The sequence below is a fragment of the Indicator indicator genome, chromosome 21 (assembly GCF_027791375.1).
Source record: "Indicator indicator isolate 239-I01 chromosome 21, UM_Iind_1.1, whole genome shotgun sequence".
NCBI classification, from domain to species: domain Eukaryota; kingdom Metazoa; phylum Chordata; class Aves; order Piciformes; family Indicatoridae; genus Indicator; species Indicator indicator.
Genome location: NC_072030.1, coordinates 2454552 through 2470829, shown reverse-complemented (window position 1 = coordinate 2470829; position 16278 = coordinate 2454552). Strand labels below are relative to the sequence as shown.

General features: G+C 53.0%; 1 protein-coding gene across 1 annotated transcript in view; it reads left to right on the top strand.

Annotated features, from left to right (window-relative positions):
• The window catches only part of MUC6 (mucin 6, oligomeric mucus/gel-forming), an 84122-nt gene that overhangs the window by 53834 nt on the left and 14010 nt on the right, over positions 1-16278 (top strand). The window contains 6 exon segments of the mRNA XM_054390732.1: positions 3529-3760; positions 4450-4493; positions 4934-5371; positions 5898-6335; positions 11939-12371; positions 12894-13339. Coding sequence (XP_054246707.1) covers positions 3529-3760; positions 4450-4493; positions 4934-5371; positions 5898-6335; positions 11939-12371; positions 12894-13339 — 2031 coding nt within the window.

Genomic DNA, 16278 nt, shown 5'->3' with positions numbered 1-16278 from the left:
ATCATGCCCCTGGACTGGGCATTGATGAGGTCACACCTTGAGTACTGGGCTCCGTATTTGTCCCCTCACTCCAAGGACATTTTGGGGGGCTGGAGCAGGTCCAGAGAAGGGCAATGAAGCTGGGGAAGGGTCTGGAGAACAGGGGCTGGGGAGAAGCAGCTGCGAGACCTGGGAGTGTTTGGTGTGGAGAAGAGGAGGCTGAGAGGAGACCTCATTGCTCTCTACAGCTCCCTGAAACGAGGTTGCAGTGAGGTGGGGGTTAGGCTCTGCTCCTCAGTATCAGATGATAGGATGAGAGGAAATGGCCTGAAATTGTGCCAGGGGAGGGTTAGGTTGGAGAGGAGGAAAAATTTCTTTGTGGCAAGAGTGGTCAGGAATTGGAAGACGCTGCCCAGGGAGGTGGTGGAGTCATCATCCCTCAGGGTGTTCAAGAAACCTGTGGCCATGGCACTTGGGGCATGGTTTGATGGCCATGGTGGGGTTGGGTTGATGGTTGGACTGGATGATCTTAGAGGTCTTTTCCAAGCTAACCAAATTCTCTGAGTCTGTGATGTCATTAAGCTTTATACTACCACTTACAGAAAGCTGAACCTGTGGCTGATTTGGAACCTAGGAACAGCCAAGGAAATTGTCATTTGGGCAAAGCCCCTAAAGACTTTAGCTAACCAGTGACAACAAAGCCAAATTTTTAGCAAAAATTAAATTAAAATAATCCAACACAGGGAAAATAGAGCAAATGGGAACAAAGAAAGATATGGGACAAGAGAAAACAAATATGGACAGAGAACAAAATGGCAAACTCATGAGAAGATGACACAGAACAATTACACAGGAAATATTCACAAGATCAAGGGTGAAAACTGAGTCTCTGGACTATGGGTGGCTTCTTCATAACTTATCTATGTTTAATTATTCAATTAATTGATTACCCACAACCTATCATTTACTTTTGCTCCAAAAGAATATACAACATCAGTTCTGAACACACCAAGCATGACTACAACCACCACTCCTCCTGCCATAAGCACCTCAACTGAAAGAACTACAACCACTACACCCAAGCCTACACCTCCTGCCTCATCAACTGCTGCTGCAACAGGGACAGAACAAGTGAGGTTCCCCACATCACCCTTCAAGAACACCATCCAGAAGGAAACAACCCCCTCAATACCTACCGAAACCACATCTCAGATCACAACTTCCATCAAGCCTCAACTACTGACAGGAGGTAAATATCACTTCCTGATACCTGCCAGGTGATGCCATCACTCACAAGACACAGGTCAGTGTGTTGCTTATAAAAACCCAAGCAACCCTTTCTAGTTGTCCTACCATTAGAGAGACAGGGATCTAGCAGAGAGAGGCCAGCAGAGGCTACAAAGGGGCCTGGAGCATCTCTGTGAGGAGCAAAGGCTGAGAGCCCTGGGGCTGCTGAGCCTGGAGAAGAGCAGCCCCAGAGGGGATCTTCTCTCAGTGATGATCAACAGCTAAAGGGTGGGGGGCAAGAGGTTGGGGCCAGACTCTTGTCAGTGGTAGCACTGTATAGTGGAGGTTGGAAGGAACCTCAAGAGATCATCAGGTCCAACCCCCTGCCAGAGCAGGAGCACTTAGGGTAGTCTGCACAGGAATGCATCCAGGTGGGTTTGGAAAGTCTCCAGAGAAGGAGACTCCACAACCCCCCTGGGCAGCCTGTTCCAGGGCTCTGTCACCCTCACTGTAAAGAAGTTTCTCCTCATGGTGAGGTGAAATCTATGTTCAAGCTTGAAGCTGTTGTTCCTTGTCTTACCACTGTGAACCACCCAAAAGAGCCTGGCCCCCTCCACTTGACCCCCACCCCTCAGCTATTGATAGACATTGATCAGATCCCTCTCAGCCTTCTCTTCTCCAGACTAAACAGCCTCAGGGCTCTCAGGCTCTCTTCACAGGGGAGATGCTCAAGTCCCCTAAGCATCCTCATGGCTCTCCCTTGGATTCTCTCCAGCAGGTCTCTGTCTCTCTTGAACTGGGGAGCCCAGAACTGGACACAGGATTGCAGCTGTGGTCTCAGCAGGGCAGAGCAGAGAGGTAGAAGAACTTCCCCAGCCCTGCTGGACACCTTTCTTGCTGCACCCCAGGATCCCATTGGCTCTCTTGGCCACAAGAGCACATTGCTGTGCCATGCAGAACTTGCTGCCCACCAGCACTCCAAGGTCTTTCTCTGTGGAGCTGCTTTCCAGCAGGGCAGCCTCTAACCTGTCCTGGTGCCTGTTGGTATTTTTCCCCAGATGCAGGACCCTGCACCTGTCCTTATTAAACTTCCTGAGGTTTGCCTGCACTCAGCTCTCAGCCTGTCCAGGTCACATTGGATGCCAGCACAGCCTGAGGGGTGTCAGCCACCCCCCCAGTTTTGTATCATCAGGAACTTGCTGAGGGTACTCTCAATGCCCTCAGGCAGGTCATTGATAAAGATATTGAACAAAACTGGACCCAGTACTGATCCCTGGGCAGGAACCAGGGGCAATGGGCACAAACTGGAATCTGGAAGGCTCCACCTAAACACTGCAAACAGAAAGGAAAGGACCTGGATAACTGAAGAAGTGTTATAAAAATGGAAATTTCTGTGTCTTGCCAGTGGAGTAAGCATCTAAAATCTAACCATCACCTTAAACCTAACATTTCTCTTCAAGGCCATGCTCTACACATCCTCCAAATTAAGGCAAAATCTCTCTGCTTCAAAAGGAGTTGTTGAACAGGCCCAGGTGGCAGAATGTGTGTTCCTCTAGGCACTGTAAGCAATTCTCCCCAAAACAGATATTTAAAGCAGGAAATTACCCCTCAGGGTACTCCATGTGCCAACAAGGAGAGCCTCCTCTGAGGCTGCATGACAACATCAGGTGCCAGGCTAGCAACTGACACCAGAGACTGGGACAGTGTGAGGGGGCAGACTCCTGCCGTGGGCAGGCAGATGTACACTGCCCATGCAGCTCCCACAAAGCACTGTTGGGGCTGCACATATCTGGGGCTTCTTGTGGCAGCAAGGACAGCTTCCTCTGAAGAACTACCACAACCCACTTCCAGAACCTTACCAGCTCCCAACCAATCCTATCTTTCAGAACCTTGCTAGCTCCCAGCCACTGCTAACATCCCTTCTTCCTTACTTCACAGAGAGTCAGGGAACCCAGCAGGAGAGTGGCAGGGAGCTGAAAGATGCCCCTGAGTTAAGACTCTGCTTTACTTACCCCAGCCCTTCCAGGAGATGTTCTTGTCCAGTCTGGAAGGCCTTGGAGAGGAGGCATTCACACCCATCTGCTTCCCTCAGGAGCTCCAGGAAGAGGCAGAGGGTGCTGAATTGTCAGAGGGCACCCTTCAGGCCCAGTTCTTAGCCTATATTTTTTCATTCCTCCCTCTTGCCCAGCAAGAGTCACTGGGCTCCAGTCTGCAATTCTTCCCCCACCACACCCTGGGGTTTCTGGCTGGGAACTGCCCTCTTCCTTTGCCTTCCCCTCTTGCACTGCCACCCTTGATCAACCTCTCCTTTTCTCTCTTCAGTCACCCAAAGATCACCAACAGAGCCACAGCAACAGTTCAACACACAGAAGACCACCCCTGCCACACCCCCCAGCACCACCTCTGGCCCTGCCAGCAGCCCAGAAGTCCCACTGACAAGGATATCTCCAAGCCCTACCTCTTTACCAGCCACCTCAGCCTCAAGTTCCTCTTCCCCCTCCTCAACTGTGTCCTCAACATCATGGAGACCTGGTAAGACCTCTTCCCCTTCCCTGTTGCTCTGCCTGCTCCTTCCAGCTCCCTCCATTCTCTCCTGAGCAGCACATGCCACACAGGTTTCAGTTTTGGTACTGGTTCTCAGTTCCCACTGCTCTTACCATGGGGCTGCTGGGATGCAGGCAGGTCTAGGACTGCCCAACCAAGTGCCCTCCTTCCTTGCCACTCAGGGCTTTGGCTGAGGGGCACAAGGCTTCCTCAGGGTACAGACGCCTGTGAGCTTCTCCCCTAGACGTGGCAGAGACAAGCTAACATGGGCAGCCTCCCCTTGCAGTGCTGCTCTGAGAATGCACAGTGAGAGGAGCAGAAGGCAGTGAAACTGGAAACTTCTCTCCAGTTTATATCCTCAGGACAGTTCTGGGTGAAAGACAGAGCACAAGGCATGGTCTGCATCCCAGGCATGCCCAGGTCCTGCCACACCCATGACAAGAGCAGGTCACCAGATAGCACCTCCTTGGCCAGCACTGCCCCTGGGTGCAAGAGAGTCACCAGTGGAGGGTGGGCAAGAAGGTGCACACTCGGCTCCAGGCTGCAGTTCTCCCTTTCAGATCTGTTGGGCACCACATGCTCAGGCTGCCTTGGAGCTGAACAGGACAACCTCCTCTGAGGAGATGCCACAACCTGCTTTGCCTAGAACCTTCCCAAGACTCAACCATTCTTTTCTCTCCTCCCTTTCTTTGTAGCAAGGGAGCCAACCAGAGCTCAGACTCCAACTAGTAAAGTAGTAACAGGTGAGTGCTCTGGTCAGGAGAGAGTGAGAGTCATCCGTGGCCCATGACTGTCCCTTCAGGAGCATCAGCTCACCCAGGGATGCTTCCCAAGACAGCCTGCAGCAGGCAAACCTCAGGCTACCTGTCAGCCCCTGCAACCACACACCAAACCAGAAAAAATACCTTCCCTCTCAAGAGCTCCAGGAGGAACAGGGACAAACTGCTACAGAACATCCTTCTACACCATCACCAGCCTGCAAATCAGAAGCAGCAGGATGGGATGGGACTTATGGAGGGTCACAGCCCCCCTTATTCATCTGTAAGGCAATGAAAACTGATGGGAGCCACTTCTGCCTTCCTTGGCCATACAATACCACAAAACTTCTATCCCAGACCTGCCCACAACATGCAGCTCATGTGACCCCAGCACCCTCAGCTGACCTCTGCTTTCCTCTTGACAGCCTCCACCCAGGAAAGGACAACCAAGCCACACCTTGTGCCACCTCTGACCACACACAAGACCACCACCAGCACTGCTGCCAGCACCACCTCCAGCACCACTGTCTCCACACAGCCAATCTCCACCAGCATCTCACAACTGCCTCTCACAAGGACATCTGCAAACCCCAGCTCTCCCTCAGCCCCCAGCAGCACACTCAGCACCCACCTGACCTCTCCCACCACTGCCACACTCTCCTCCACAGCAGCCACCACCAGCCCCAGGCCTACCCCTACCTCCCTGAGGCCCAAGCCCTCTTCCACAGCAACAACTGCTCCAACAGAGCCACCTGCAGCAGAGTCCTCTGCACCCTCCACAGCCAAAACCAGCACAGTGCCATGGGCTGCAGCTTCTGCTTCCTCAGCTGTGTCCTCAGCATGGCCAAGCTCCTCACAGCCTGGTAAGGCTCCCTCCTGCCCTTCCAGCTCCTTCTGCCTGCTCTCCCCAGCTCTTACTCTTATATCCTTCCTTCCCTTCTCTCTTTCTTGCAGCACAGGCCACTTGTGCTGTGGCTTTGATACTTGCCCCTCTGCTGCTATTTCCTTTGCCTTGGTGCTTTGGTGTGGCCCTGGGTAGAGGTGTGTGACACAGAGCCTGCCCAGCCTCTCTGGGGAGAAGCAGGTGGATCTGTCTGTGTTCCATGAGGGGGAGGCACCCACATGCAGAGAGGCTCTTCTTTCAGAGAGAGGAGGACACTGCTGGGTTGTTGAGGAGCAACATTCAGGTTCTTTCCTTTAGTTTCTGGAGGGAAGCCAGACAGGGAGGTTGAGGGCAGGAGACAGAGCCTCACTCCTGCCCCTCTTGATGAGGATGGCAAGACTCTGCCTTTCCTGAACATTCCACCTGGCCCTGGAATCCTGCCCAATTGCTTTACCCTCACCTCTTGGCCTCCCACCCTCAGCTGACTTCTGCTTTCCTCCTGACAGCCTCCACCCAGGAAAGGACAACCAAGCCACACCTTGTGCCACCTCTGACCACACACAAGACCACCACCAGCACTGCTGCCAGCACCACCTCCAGCACCACTGTCTCCACACAGCCAATCTCCACTAGCACCTCACAACTGCCTCTCACAAGGACATCTGCAAACCCCAGCTCTCCCTCAGCCCCCAGCAGCACACTCAGCACCCACCTGACCTCTCCCACCACTGCCACACTCTCCTCCACAGCAGCCACCACCAGCCCCAGGCCTACCCCTACCTCCCTGAGGCCCAAGCCCTCTTCCACAGCAACAACTGCTCCAACAGAGCCACCTGCAGCAGAGTCCTCTGCACCCTCCACAGCCAAAACCAGCACAGTGCCATGGGCTGCAGCTTCTGCTTCCTCAGCTGTGTCCTCAGCATGGCCAAGCTCCTCACAGCCTGGTAAGGCTCCCTCCTGCCCTTCCAGCTCCTTCTGCCTGCTCTCCCCAGCTCTTACTCTTATATCCTTCCTTCCCTTCTCTCTTTCTTGCAGCACAGGCCACTTGTGCGGTGGCTTTGATACTTGCCCCTCTCCTGCTATTTCCTTTGCCTTGGTGCTTTGGTGTGGCCCTGGGTAGAGGTGTGTGACACAGAGCCTGCCCAGCCTCTCTGGGGAGAAGCAGGTGGATCTGTCTGTGTTCCATGAGGGGGAGGCACCCACATGCAGAGAGGCTCTTCTTTCAGAGAGAGGAGGACACTGCTGGGTTGTTGAGGAGCAACATTCAGGTTCTTTCCTTTAGTTTCTGGAGGGAATCCAGATGGGGAGGTTGAGGGCAGGAGACAGAGCCTCACTCCTGCCCCTCTTGATGAGGATGGCAAGACTCTGCCTTTCCTGAACATTCCACCTGGCCCTGGAATTCTGCCCAATTCCTTTACCTTCCTGTATTAGTTTTGAGTTAAATTAACGAGGTGAGAATTATAAAATCTAGTTATTTTATTTTCCCAAATACCCACCCCAAAACTCTGTACAAAAATGATAGTATTATTTACAGGTTCTGTTTGGTCGTGAATTCTTCCAGGATGCTTAATGGCAATTTTGACACAATTTAGAGAGTTCAGAGACTGGAAAAAGCTATGACACAAATAGCTTCACCCACTTATAAACCAAAGGCCAACCAATAACCCTTAGGAAAATACGATCAGGCCAGGATTTACTCACGAGGATCAGAGTGGGAATTTGGAGATGGTCCCTGGCTCGCTCTCTCTGCTGACAGGTTCCAGAAACTGTCGGTTTGGAATCCAGTTCCCAGCTCAGGCTTTATCCCAGGGCTCTGGACCAGGCACTTGAAGCAAGGCAGGACACTCGAGACCATGAGGCATGAAGTGAGGAGAGGCTTCAGCAAATGTGAGCAAGGCTTGAAGTGAGGAGAGGCTTCAGCAGATGTGAGCAAGGCTTGAAGTGAGGAGAGGCTTCAGCAGATGTGAGCAAGGCTTGAAGTGAGGAGAGACTTCAGCAGATGTGAGTGAGGAGGATCTGAGCATGGTGGATCTGAGCAAGAGCCGATTTGAGCAGGAGTCGATCTCAGCAGGACCTGATTTTAGCAGGAGCGATTTGAGCAGGAGCGATTTGAGCAGGAGCGATTTGAGCAGGAGCCGATTTGAGCAGAACCAATTTGAACAGGAGCTGATCTGAGCAGGAGCGATTTGAGCAGAAGCGATTTGAGCAGGAGCCGATTTGAGCAGGAGCGATTTGAGCAGGAGCGATTTGAGCAGGAGCGATTTGAACAGGAGCCGATTTGAGCAGGACCGATTTCAGTAGGAGCGATTTGAGCAGGAGCGATTTGAGCAGAAGCGATTTGAGCAAGGGCCGATTTCAGCAGGAGTGATTTGAGCAGGAGCGATTTGAGCAGGATCGATGTGAGCAGGAGCCGATTTGAGCAGGAGACTATTTGAGCAGGAGCGATTTGAGCAGGAGCTGATTTGAGGAGGAGCGATCTGAGCAGGACCCGATTTGATCAGGAGCGATTTGATCAGGAGCGATTTGAGCAGAACCGATTTGAGCAGGAGCCCATTTGAGCAGGAGCGATCTGAGCAGGAGCGATTTGAGCAGGAGCCGATTTGAGCAGGAGCCGATTTGAGCAGGAGCCGATTTGAGGAGGAGCGATCTGAGCAGGAGCCGATTTGAGCAGGAGCGATTTGAGCAGGAGCGATTTGAGCAGGAGCCCATTTGAGCAGGAGCCCATTTGAGCAGGAGCGATCTGAGCAGGAGCGATTTGAGCAGGAGCCGATTTGAGCAGGAGAGATCTGAGCAGGAGCGATCTGAGCAGGAGCGATCTGAGCAGGAGCGATCTGATCAGGAGCGATTTGAGCAGGAGCCGATTTGAGCAGGAACGATCTGAGCAGGAGCGATTTCAGCAGGAGCCGATTTGAGCAGGAGCGATTTGAGCAGGAGCCGATCTGAGCAGGAACCATTTGAGCAGGAGCCGATTTGAGCAGGAGCGATTTGAGCAGAAGAGATTTGAGCAGGAGCCGATTTGAGCAGGAGCGATTTCAGTAGGAGCGATTTGAGGAGGAGCGATTTGAGCAGGAGCGATTTGAGCAAGGGCCGATTTGAGCAGGAGCGATTTGAGCAGGAGACGATTTGAGCAGGAGACGATTTGAGCAGGAGCGTTTTGAGAAGGAGCGATTTGAGCAGGAGCGATCTGAGCAGGACCCGATTTCAGCAGGACCCGATTTGAGCAGGAGCGATGTGAGCAGGAGCCGATTTGAGCAGGAGCCGATTTGAGCAGGAGTCCATTTGAGCAGGAGCCCATTTGTGCAGGAGCCGATTTGAGCAGGAGCAATCTGAGCAGAAGCGATTTGAGCAGGAGCCGAACAGATCACGAGCCGATTTGAGCAGGAGTGATCTGAGCAGGAGTGATAAGAGCAGGAGCCAATTTGAGCAGGAGCGAATTGAGCAGGAGCTGATTTGAGCAGGAGCGATTTGAGCAAGAGCCGATTTGAGCAGGAGCCGATTTGAGCAGAAGCGATTTGAGCAGGAGCGATTTGAGCAGGAGTGATTTGAGAAGGAGCGATGAGCAGGAGCCGATTTGAGCAGGAGCCCATTTGAGTAGGAGCGATTTGAGGAGGAGCGATTTGAGCAGGAGCCGATTTGAGCAGGTGCGATCTGAGCAGGAGCGATCTGAGCAGAAGCGATTTCAGCAGGAGCGATTTGAGCAGGAGCCGATTTGAGTAGTATCTGATTTGAGCAGGAGTGATTTGAGCACAAGCGATTTGAGCAGGAGCTGATTTGAGCAAGAGTGATTTGAGCAGTATCTGATTTGAGCAGGAGCGATTTGAGCAGGAGCCGATTTGAGCAGGATCGATTTGAGCAGAAACGATTTGAGTAGGATCTGATCTGAGCAGGAGCGATTTCAGCAGAAGCGATTTGAGCAGGAGCGATCTGAGCAGAAGCGATCTGAGCAGGAGCGATTTGAGCAGGAGCCGATTTGAGCAGGAGCGATTTGAGCAGGAGGCGATTTGAGCAGAAGAGATTTGAGCAGGAGCAATCTGAGCAGGAGCGACTTGAGCAGGAGGCGATTTGAGCAGACAAGATTTGAGCAGGAGCCGATTTGAGCAGGAGCAATTTGAGCAGGAGCGATCTGAGCCGGAGGAATCTGAGCAGGAGCGATTTGAGCAGGAGCCAATTTGAGCAGGAGCGATTTGAGCAGGAGCCGATTTGAGCAGGAGCAATTTGAGCAGGAGCCGATTTGAGCAGAAGCGATTTGAGCAGAAGCGATTTGAGCAAGAGTGATTTGAGCAGGAGCTGATTTCAGCAGGAGCGATTTGAGCAGGAGCCGATTTCAGCAGGAGCGATTTGAGCAGGAGCTGATCTGAGCAGGAACCATTTGAGCAGGAGCCCATTTGAGCAGGAGCGATTTGAGCAGGAGCGATCTGAGGAGAAGCGATCTGAGCAGGAGACTATTTGAGCAGGAGCCGATTTGAGCAGAAGCGATTTGAGCAAGAGCTGATTTGAGCAGGACACGATTTGAGCAGGAGCGATCTGAGCAGGAGCGATTTGTGCAGGAGCCGATTTGAGCAGGAACGATTTGAGCAGGAGCCCATTTGAGCAGGAGCGATCTGAGCAGGAGCGATTTGAGCAGAAGCGATTTGAGAAGGAGCGATGAGCAGGAGCCGATTTGAGCAGGAGCCCATTTGAGCAGGAGCCCATTTGAGTAGGAGCGATTTGAGGAGGAGCGATCTGACCAGGAGCGATTTGAGCAGGAGCCGATTTGAGCAGGTGCAATCTGAGCAGGAGCGATCTGAGCAGGAGCCGATTTGAGCAGGAGCGATTTGAGCAGAAGCGATTTGAGCAGGAGCCGATTTGAGCAGGAGCTGATTTGAGCAGGAGTGATTTGAGCAGGAGCCGATTTGAGCAGTATCTGATTTGAGCAGGAGCGATTTGAGCACAAGCGATTTGATGAGGAGCGATTTGATGAGTAGTGATTTGAGCAGGAGCGATTTGAGCAGGAGCTGATTTGAGCAGGAGCGATTTGAGCACAAGCGATTTGAGCAGGAGCGATTTGAGCAGGAGCTGATTTGAGCACAAGCGATTTGAGCACAAGCGATTTGAGCAGGAGCGATTTGATCAGGAGCGATTTGAGCAGGAGCTGATTTGAGCAAGAGTGATTTGAGCAGTATCTGATTTGAGCAGGAGCGATTTGAGCAGGAGCCGATTTGAGCAGGATCGATTTGAGCAGAAGCGATTTGAGCAGGAGCGATTTGAGCAGGAGCGACTTGAGCAGGAGCCGATTTGAGCAGGATCGATTTGAGCAGAAGCGATTTGAGCAGGAGCCGATTTGAGCAGGATCGATTTGAGCAGAAGCGATTTGAGTAGGAGCTGATCTGAGCAGGAGCGATTTCAGCAGAAGCGATTTGAGCAGGAGCGATCTGAGCAGAAGCCATCTGAGCAGAAGCGATTTGAGCAGGAGCCGATTTGAGCAGGAGCGATCTGAGCAGGAGCGACTTGAGCAGGAGCCGATTTGAGCAGGAACCAATTTGAGCAGGAGCGATTTGAGCAGGAGCCGATTTGAGCAGGAGACGATTTGAGCAGGAGCCGATTTGAGCAGGAGTGATTTGAGCAGAAGCGATTTGAGCAAGAGTGATTTGAGCAGGAGCCGATTTGAGCAGGATCGATTTGAGCAGGAGCTGATCTGAGCAGGAACCATTTGAGCAGGAGCCCATTTGAGCAGGAGCGATTTGAGCAGGAGCGATCTGAGGAGAAGCGATCTGAGCAGGAGACTATTTGAGCAGGAGCCGATTTGAGCAGGAACGATTTGAGCAGAAGCGATTTGAGCAGGAGCCGATCTGAGCAGGAGCGATCTGAGCAGAAGAGATCTGAGCAGGAGCCGATTTGAGCAGGAGCGATCTGAGGAGAAGCGATTTGAGCAGGAGCCGATTTGAGCAGGAGCGATTTGAGCAGGAGCGATCTGAGCAGGAGCGATTTGAGCAGGAACCGATCTGAGCAGGAACCGATCTGAGCAGGAGCGATCGGAGCAGGAGCGATCTGAGCAGGAACCGATCTGAGCAGGAACCGATCTGAGCAGGAGCGATCTGAGCAGGAGCGATCGGAGCAGGAGCGATCGGAGCAGGAGCGATCGAAGCAGGAGCGATCGGAGCAGGAGCATTTTGAGCAGGAGCCCCCAGGTTCCCCAGCCACTTGTATATGTACAAAATGCCAGGGGTCACTTGGCAAAATGGGCACTAAAGCTAACATGTAGCTGTCCAATGGAAAAGCCTCTGCCAGGCTATGACCATAATGGGCAGAGGCCAGGACCTTGTATATGGGGGAGCTTTCATGCTCTGACCCCAGCTGGCATCTTGTTTACCAGACAGGCAAGGGTCTGTCCCCTTTGTTCCTTTTCCCACCTTGCCCTGTTGTTGTGGCAGGAAGGAGGGGAGAGAAAGGACCTGTCTAGACATCTTGAGGCCTGTCTGCATTTCTACTGGCCATGTGTCGTGGCCTACCCCGACACTTCCCCTCTTGGCCTCCCACCCTCAGCTGACTTCTGCTTTCCTCCTGACAGCCTCCACCCAGGAAAGGACAACCAAGCCACACCTTGTGCCACCTCTGACCACACACAAGACCACCACCAGCACTGCTGCCAGCACCACCTCCAGCACCACTGTCTCCACACAGCCAATCTCCACCAGCATCTCACAACTGCCTCTCACAAGGACATCTGCAAACCCCAGCTCTCCCTCAGCCCCCAGCAGCACACTCAGCACCCACCTGACCTCTCCCACCACTGCCACACTCTCCTCCACAGCAGCCACCACCAGCCCCAGGCCTACCCCTACCTCCCTGAGGCCCAAGCCCTCTTCCACAGCAACAACTGCTCCAACAGAGCCACCTGCAGCAGAGTCCTCTGCACCCTCCACAGCCAAAACCAGCACAGTGCCATGGGCTGCAGCTTCTGCTTCCTCAGCTGTGTCCTCAGCATGGCCAAGCTCCTCACAGCCTGGTAAGGCTCCCTCCTGCCCTTCCAGCTCCTTCTGCCTGCTCTCCCCAGCTCTTACCTTATATCCTTCCTTCCCTTCTCTCTTTCTTGCAGCACAGGCCACTTGTGCTGTGGCTTTGATACTTGCCCCTCTGCTGCTATTTCCTTTGCCTTGGTGCTTTGGTGTGGCCCTGGGTAGAGGTGTGTGACACAGAGCCTGCCCAGCCTCTCTGGGGAGAAGCAGGTGGATCTGTCTGTGTTCCATGAGGGGGAGGCACCCACATGCAGAGAGGCTCTTCTTTCAGAGAGAGGAGGACACTGCTGGGTTGTTGAGGAGCAACATTCAGGTTCTTTCCTTTAGTTTCTGGAGGGAAGCCAGACAGGGAGGTTGAGGGCAGGAGACAGAGCCTCACTCCTGCCCCTCTTGATGAGGATGGCAAGACTCTGCCTTTCCTGGACATTTCACCTGGCCCTGGAATCCTGCCCAATTGCTTTACCCTCACCTCTTGGCCTCCCACCCTCAGCTGACTTCTGCTTTCCTCCTGACAGCCTCCACCCAGGAAAGGACAACCAAGCCACACCTTGTGCCACCTCTGACCACACACAAGACCACCACCAGCACTGCTGCCAGCACCACCTCCAGCACCACTGTCTCCACACAGCCAATCTCCACTAGCACCTCACAACTGCCTCTCACAAGGACATCTGCAAACCCCAGCTCTCCCTCAGCCCCCAGCAGCACACTCAGCACCCACCTGACCTCTCCCACCACTGCCACACTCTCCTCCACAGCAGCCACCACCAGCCCCAGGCCTACCCCTACCTCCCTGAGGCCCAAGCCCTCTTCCACAGCAACAACTGCTCCAACAGAGCCACCTGCAGCAGAGTCCTCTGCACCCTCCACAGCCAAAACCAGCACAGTGCCATGGGCTGCAGCTTCTGCTTCCTCAGCTGTGTCCTCAGCATGGCCAAGCTCCTCACAGCCTGGTAAGGCTCCCTCCTGCCCTTCCAGCTCCTTCTGCCTGCTCTCCCCAGCTCTTACTCTTATATCCTTCCTTCCCTTCTCTCTTTCTTGCAGCACAGGCCACTTGTGCGGTGGCTTTGATACTTGCCCCTCTCCTGCTATTTCCTTTGCCTTGGTGCTTTGGTGTGGCCCTGGGTAGAGGTGTGTGACACAGAGCCTGCCCAGCCTCTCTGGGGAGAAGCAGGTGGATCTGTCTGTGTTCCATGAGGGGGAGGCACCCACATGCAGAGAGGCTCTTCTTTCAGAGAGAGGAGGACACTGCTGGGTTGTTGAGGAGCAACATTCAGGTTCTTTCCTTTAGTTTCTGGAGGGAATCCAGATGGGGAGGTTGAGGGCAGGAGACAGAGCCTCACTCCTGCCCCTCTTGATGAGGATGGCAAGACTCTGCCTTTCCTGAACATTCCACCTGGCCCTGGAATTCTGCCCAATTCCTTTACCTTCCTGTATTAGTTTTGAGTTAAATTAACGAGGTGAGAATTATAAAATCTAGTTATTTTATTTTCCCAAATACCCACCCCAAAACTCTGTACAAAAATGATAGTATTATTTACAGGTTCTGTTTGGTCGTGAATTCTTCCAGGATGCTTAATGGCAATTTTGACACAATTTAGAGAGTTCAGAGACTGGAAAAAGCTATGACACAAATAGCTTCACCCACTTATAAACCAAAGGCCAACCAATAACCCTTAGGAAAATACGATCAGGCCAGGATTTACTCACGAGGATCAGAGTGGGAATTTGGAGATGGTCCCTGGCTCGCTCTCTCTGCTGACAGGTTCCAGAAACTGTCGGTTTGGAATCCAGTTCCCAGCTCAGGCTTTATCCCAGGGCTCTGGACCAGGCACTTGAAGCAAGGCAGGACACTCGAGACCATGAGGCATGAAGTGAGGAGAGGCTTCAGCAGATGTGAGCAAGGCTTGAAGTGAGGAGAGGCTTCAGCAGATGTGAGCAAGGCTTGAAGTGAGGAGAGGCTTCAGCAGATGTGAGCAAGGCTTGAAGTGAGGAGAGGCTTCAGCAGATGTGAGCAAGGCTTGAAGTGAGGAGAGGCTTCAGCAGATGTGAGCAAGGCTTGAAGTGAGGACAGGCTTCAGCAGATGTGAGTGAGGAGGATCTGAGCATGGTGGATCTGAGCAAGAGCCGATTTGAGCAGGAGTCGATCTCAGCAGGACCTGATTTTAGCAGGAGCGATTTGAGCAGGAGCCGATTTGAGCAGGAGCGATTTGAGCAGGAGCGATTTGAGCAGAAGCAATTTGAAGAGGAGCTGATCTGAGCAGGAGCGATTTGAGCAGAAGCGATTTGAGCAGGAGCCTATTTGAGCAGGAGCGAATTGAGCAGGAGCAATTTGAGCAGGAGCGATTTGAGCAGGAGCGATCTGAGCAGGAACGATCTGAGCAGGAGCCGATTTGAGCAGGAGAGATCTGAGCAGAAGCGATCTGAGCAGGAGCGATTTGAGCAGGAGCGATTTGAGCAGAAGCGATATGAGCAGGAGCGATTTCAGCAGGAGCGATTTGAGCAGGAGACAATTTGAGCAGGAGCGATCTGAGCAAGAGCGATCTGAGCAGAAGCGATTTGAGCAGGAGCCGAACTGATCACGAGCCGATTTGAGCAGGAGCGATTCGAGCAGGAGCGATCTGAGCAGGAGCGATTTGAGCAGGAGCGATTTGAGCAGGAGCCGATTTGAGCAGGAGCGATTTGAGCAGGAGCCGATTTGAGCAGGAGTGATTTGAGCAGGAGCGATTTGAGCAGGAGCCGATTTGAGCAGGAGTGATTTGAGCAGGAGCCGATTTGAGCAGGAGCTGATTTGAGCAGGAGCGATTTGAGCAGGAGCGATTTGAGCAGGAGCGATTTGAGCGGAGCAATTTGAGCAGGAGCTGATTTGAGCAAGAGCGATCTGAGCAGGACCCGATTTGAGCAGGAGTGATTTGAGCAGGAGTGATTTGAGCAGGAGCAATTTGAGCAGAAGCGATTTGAGCAGGAGCCCATTTGAGCAGGAGCCCATTTGAGCAGGAGCGATCTGAGCAGGAGCGATTTGAGCAGGAGACCATTTGAGCAGGAGACCATTTGAGCAGGAGACCATTTGAGCAGGAGAGATCTGAGCAGATGCGATCTGAGCAGGAGCGATCTGACAAGGAGCGATTTGAGCAGGAACGATTTGAGCAGAAGAGATTTGAGCAGGAGCCGAACTGATCACGAGCCGATTTGAGCAGGAGCGATTAGAGCAGGAGTGATCAGAGCAGGAGCGATTTGAGCAGGAGCCGATTTGAGCAGGAGCAATTTGAGCAGGAGCGATTTGAGCAGGAGCGATTTGAGCAGAAGAGATTTGAGCAGGAGCCGATTTGAGCAGGAGTGATTTGAGCAGGAGCGATTTGAGCAGGAGCCGATTTGAGTAGGAGCGACTTCAGTAGGAGCGATTTCAGCACGAGCGATTTGAGCAGGAGCGATTTGAGCAGGAGCGATTTGAGCAGGAGCGATTTGAGCAGGAGGTGATTTGAGCAGGAGCGATTTGAGCAGAAGCAATTTGAACAGGAGCTGATCTGAGCAGGAGCGATTTGAGCAGAAGCGATTTGAGCAGGAGCCTATTTGAGCAGGAGCGAATTGAGCAGGAGCGATTTGAGCAGGAGCCGATTTGAGCAGGAGCAATTTGAGCAGGAGCGATTTGAGCAGGAGCCGATTTGAGCAGGAGTGATTTGAGCAGGAGCGATTTGAGCAGGAGCCGATTTGAGTAGGAGCGACTTCAGTAGGAGCGATTTCAGCACGAGCGATTTGAGCAGGAGCGATTTGAGCAGGAGCGATTTGAGCAGGAGGTGATTTGAGCAGGAGCGATCTGAGCAGGACCCGATTTGAGCAGGAGTGATTTGAGCAAGAGCCGATTTGAGCAGGAGCGATTTGAGCAGGAGCCGAT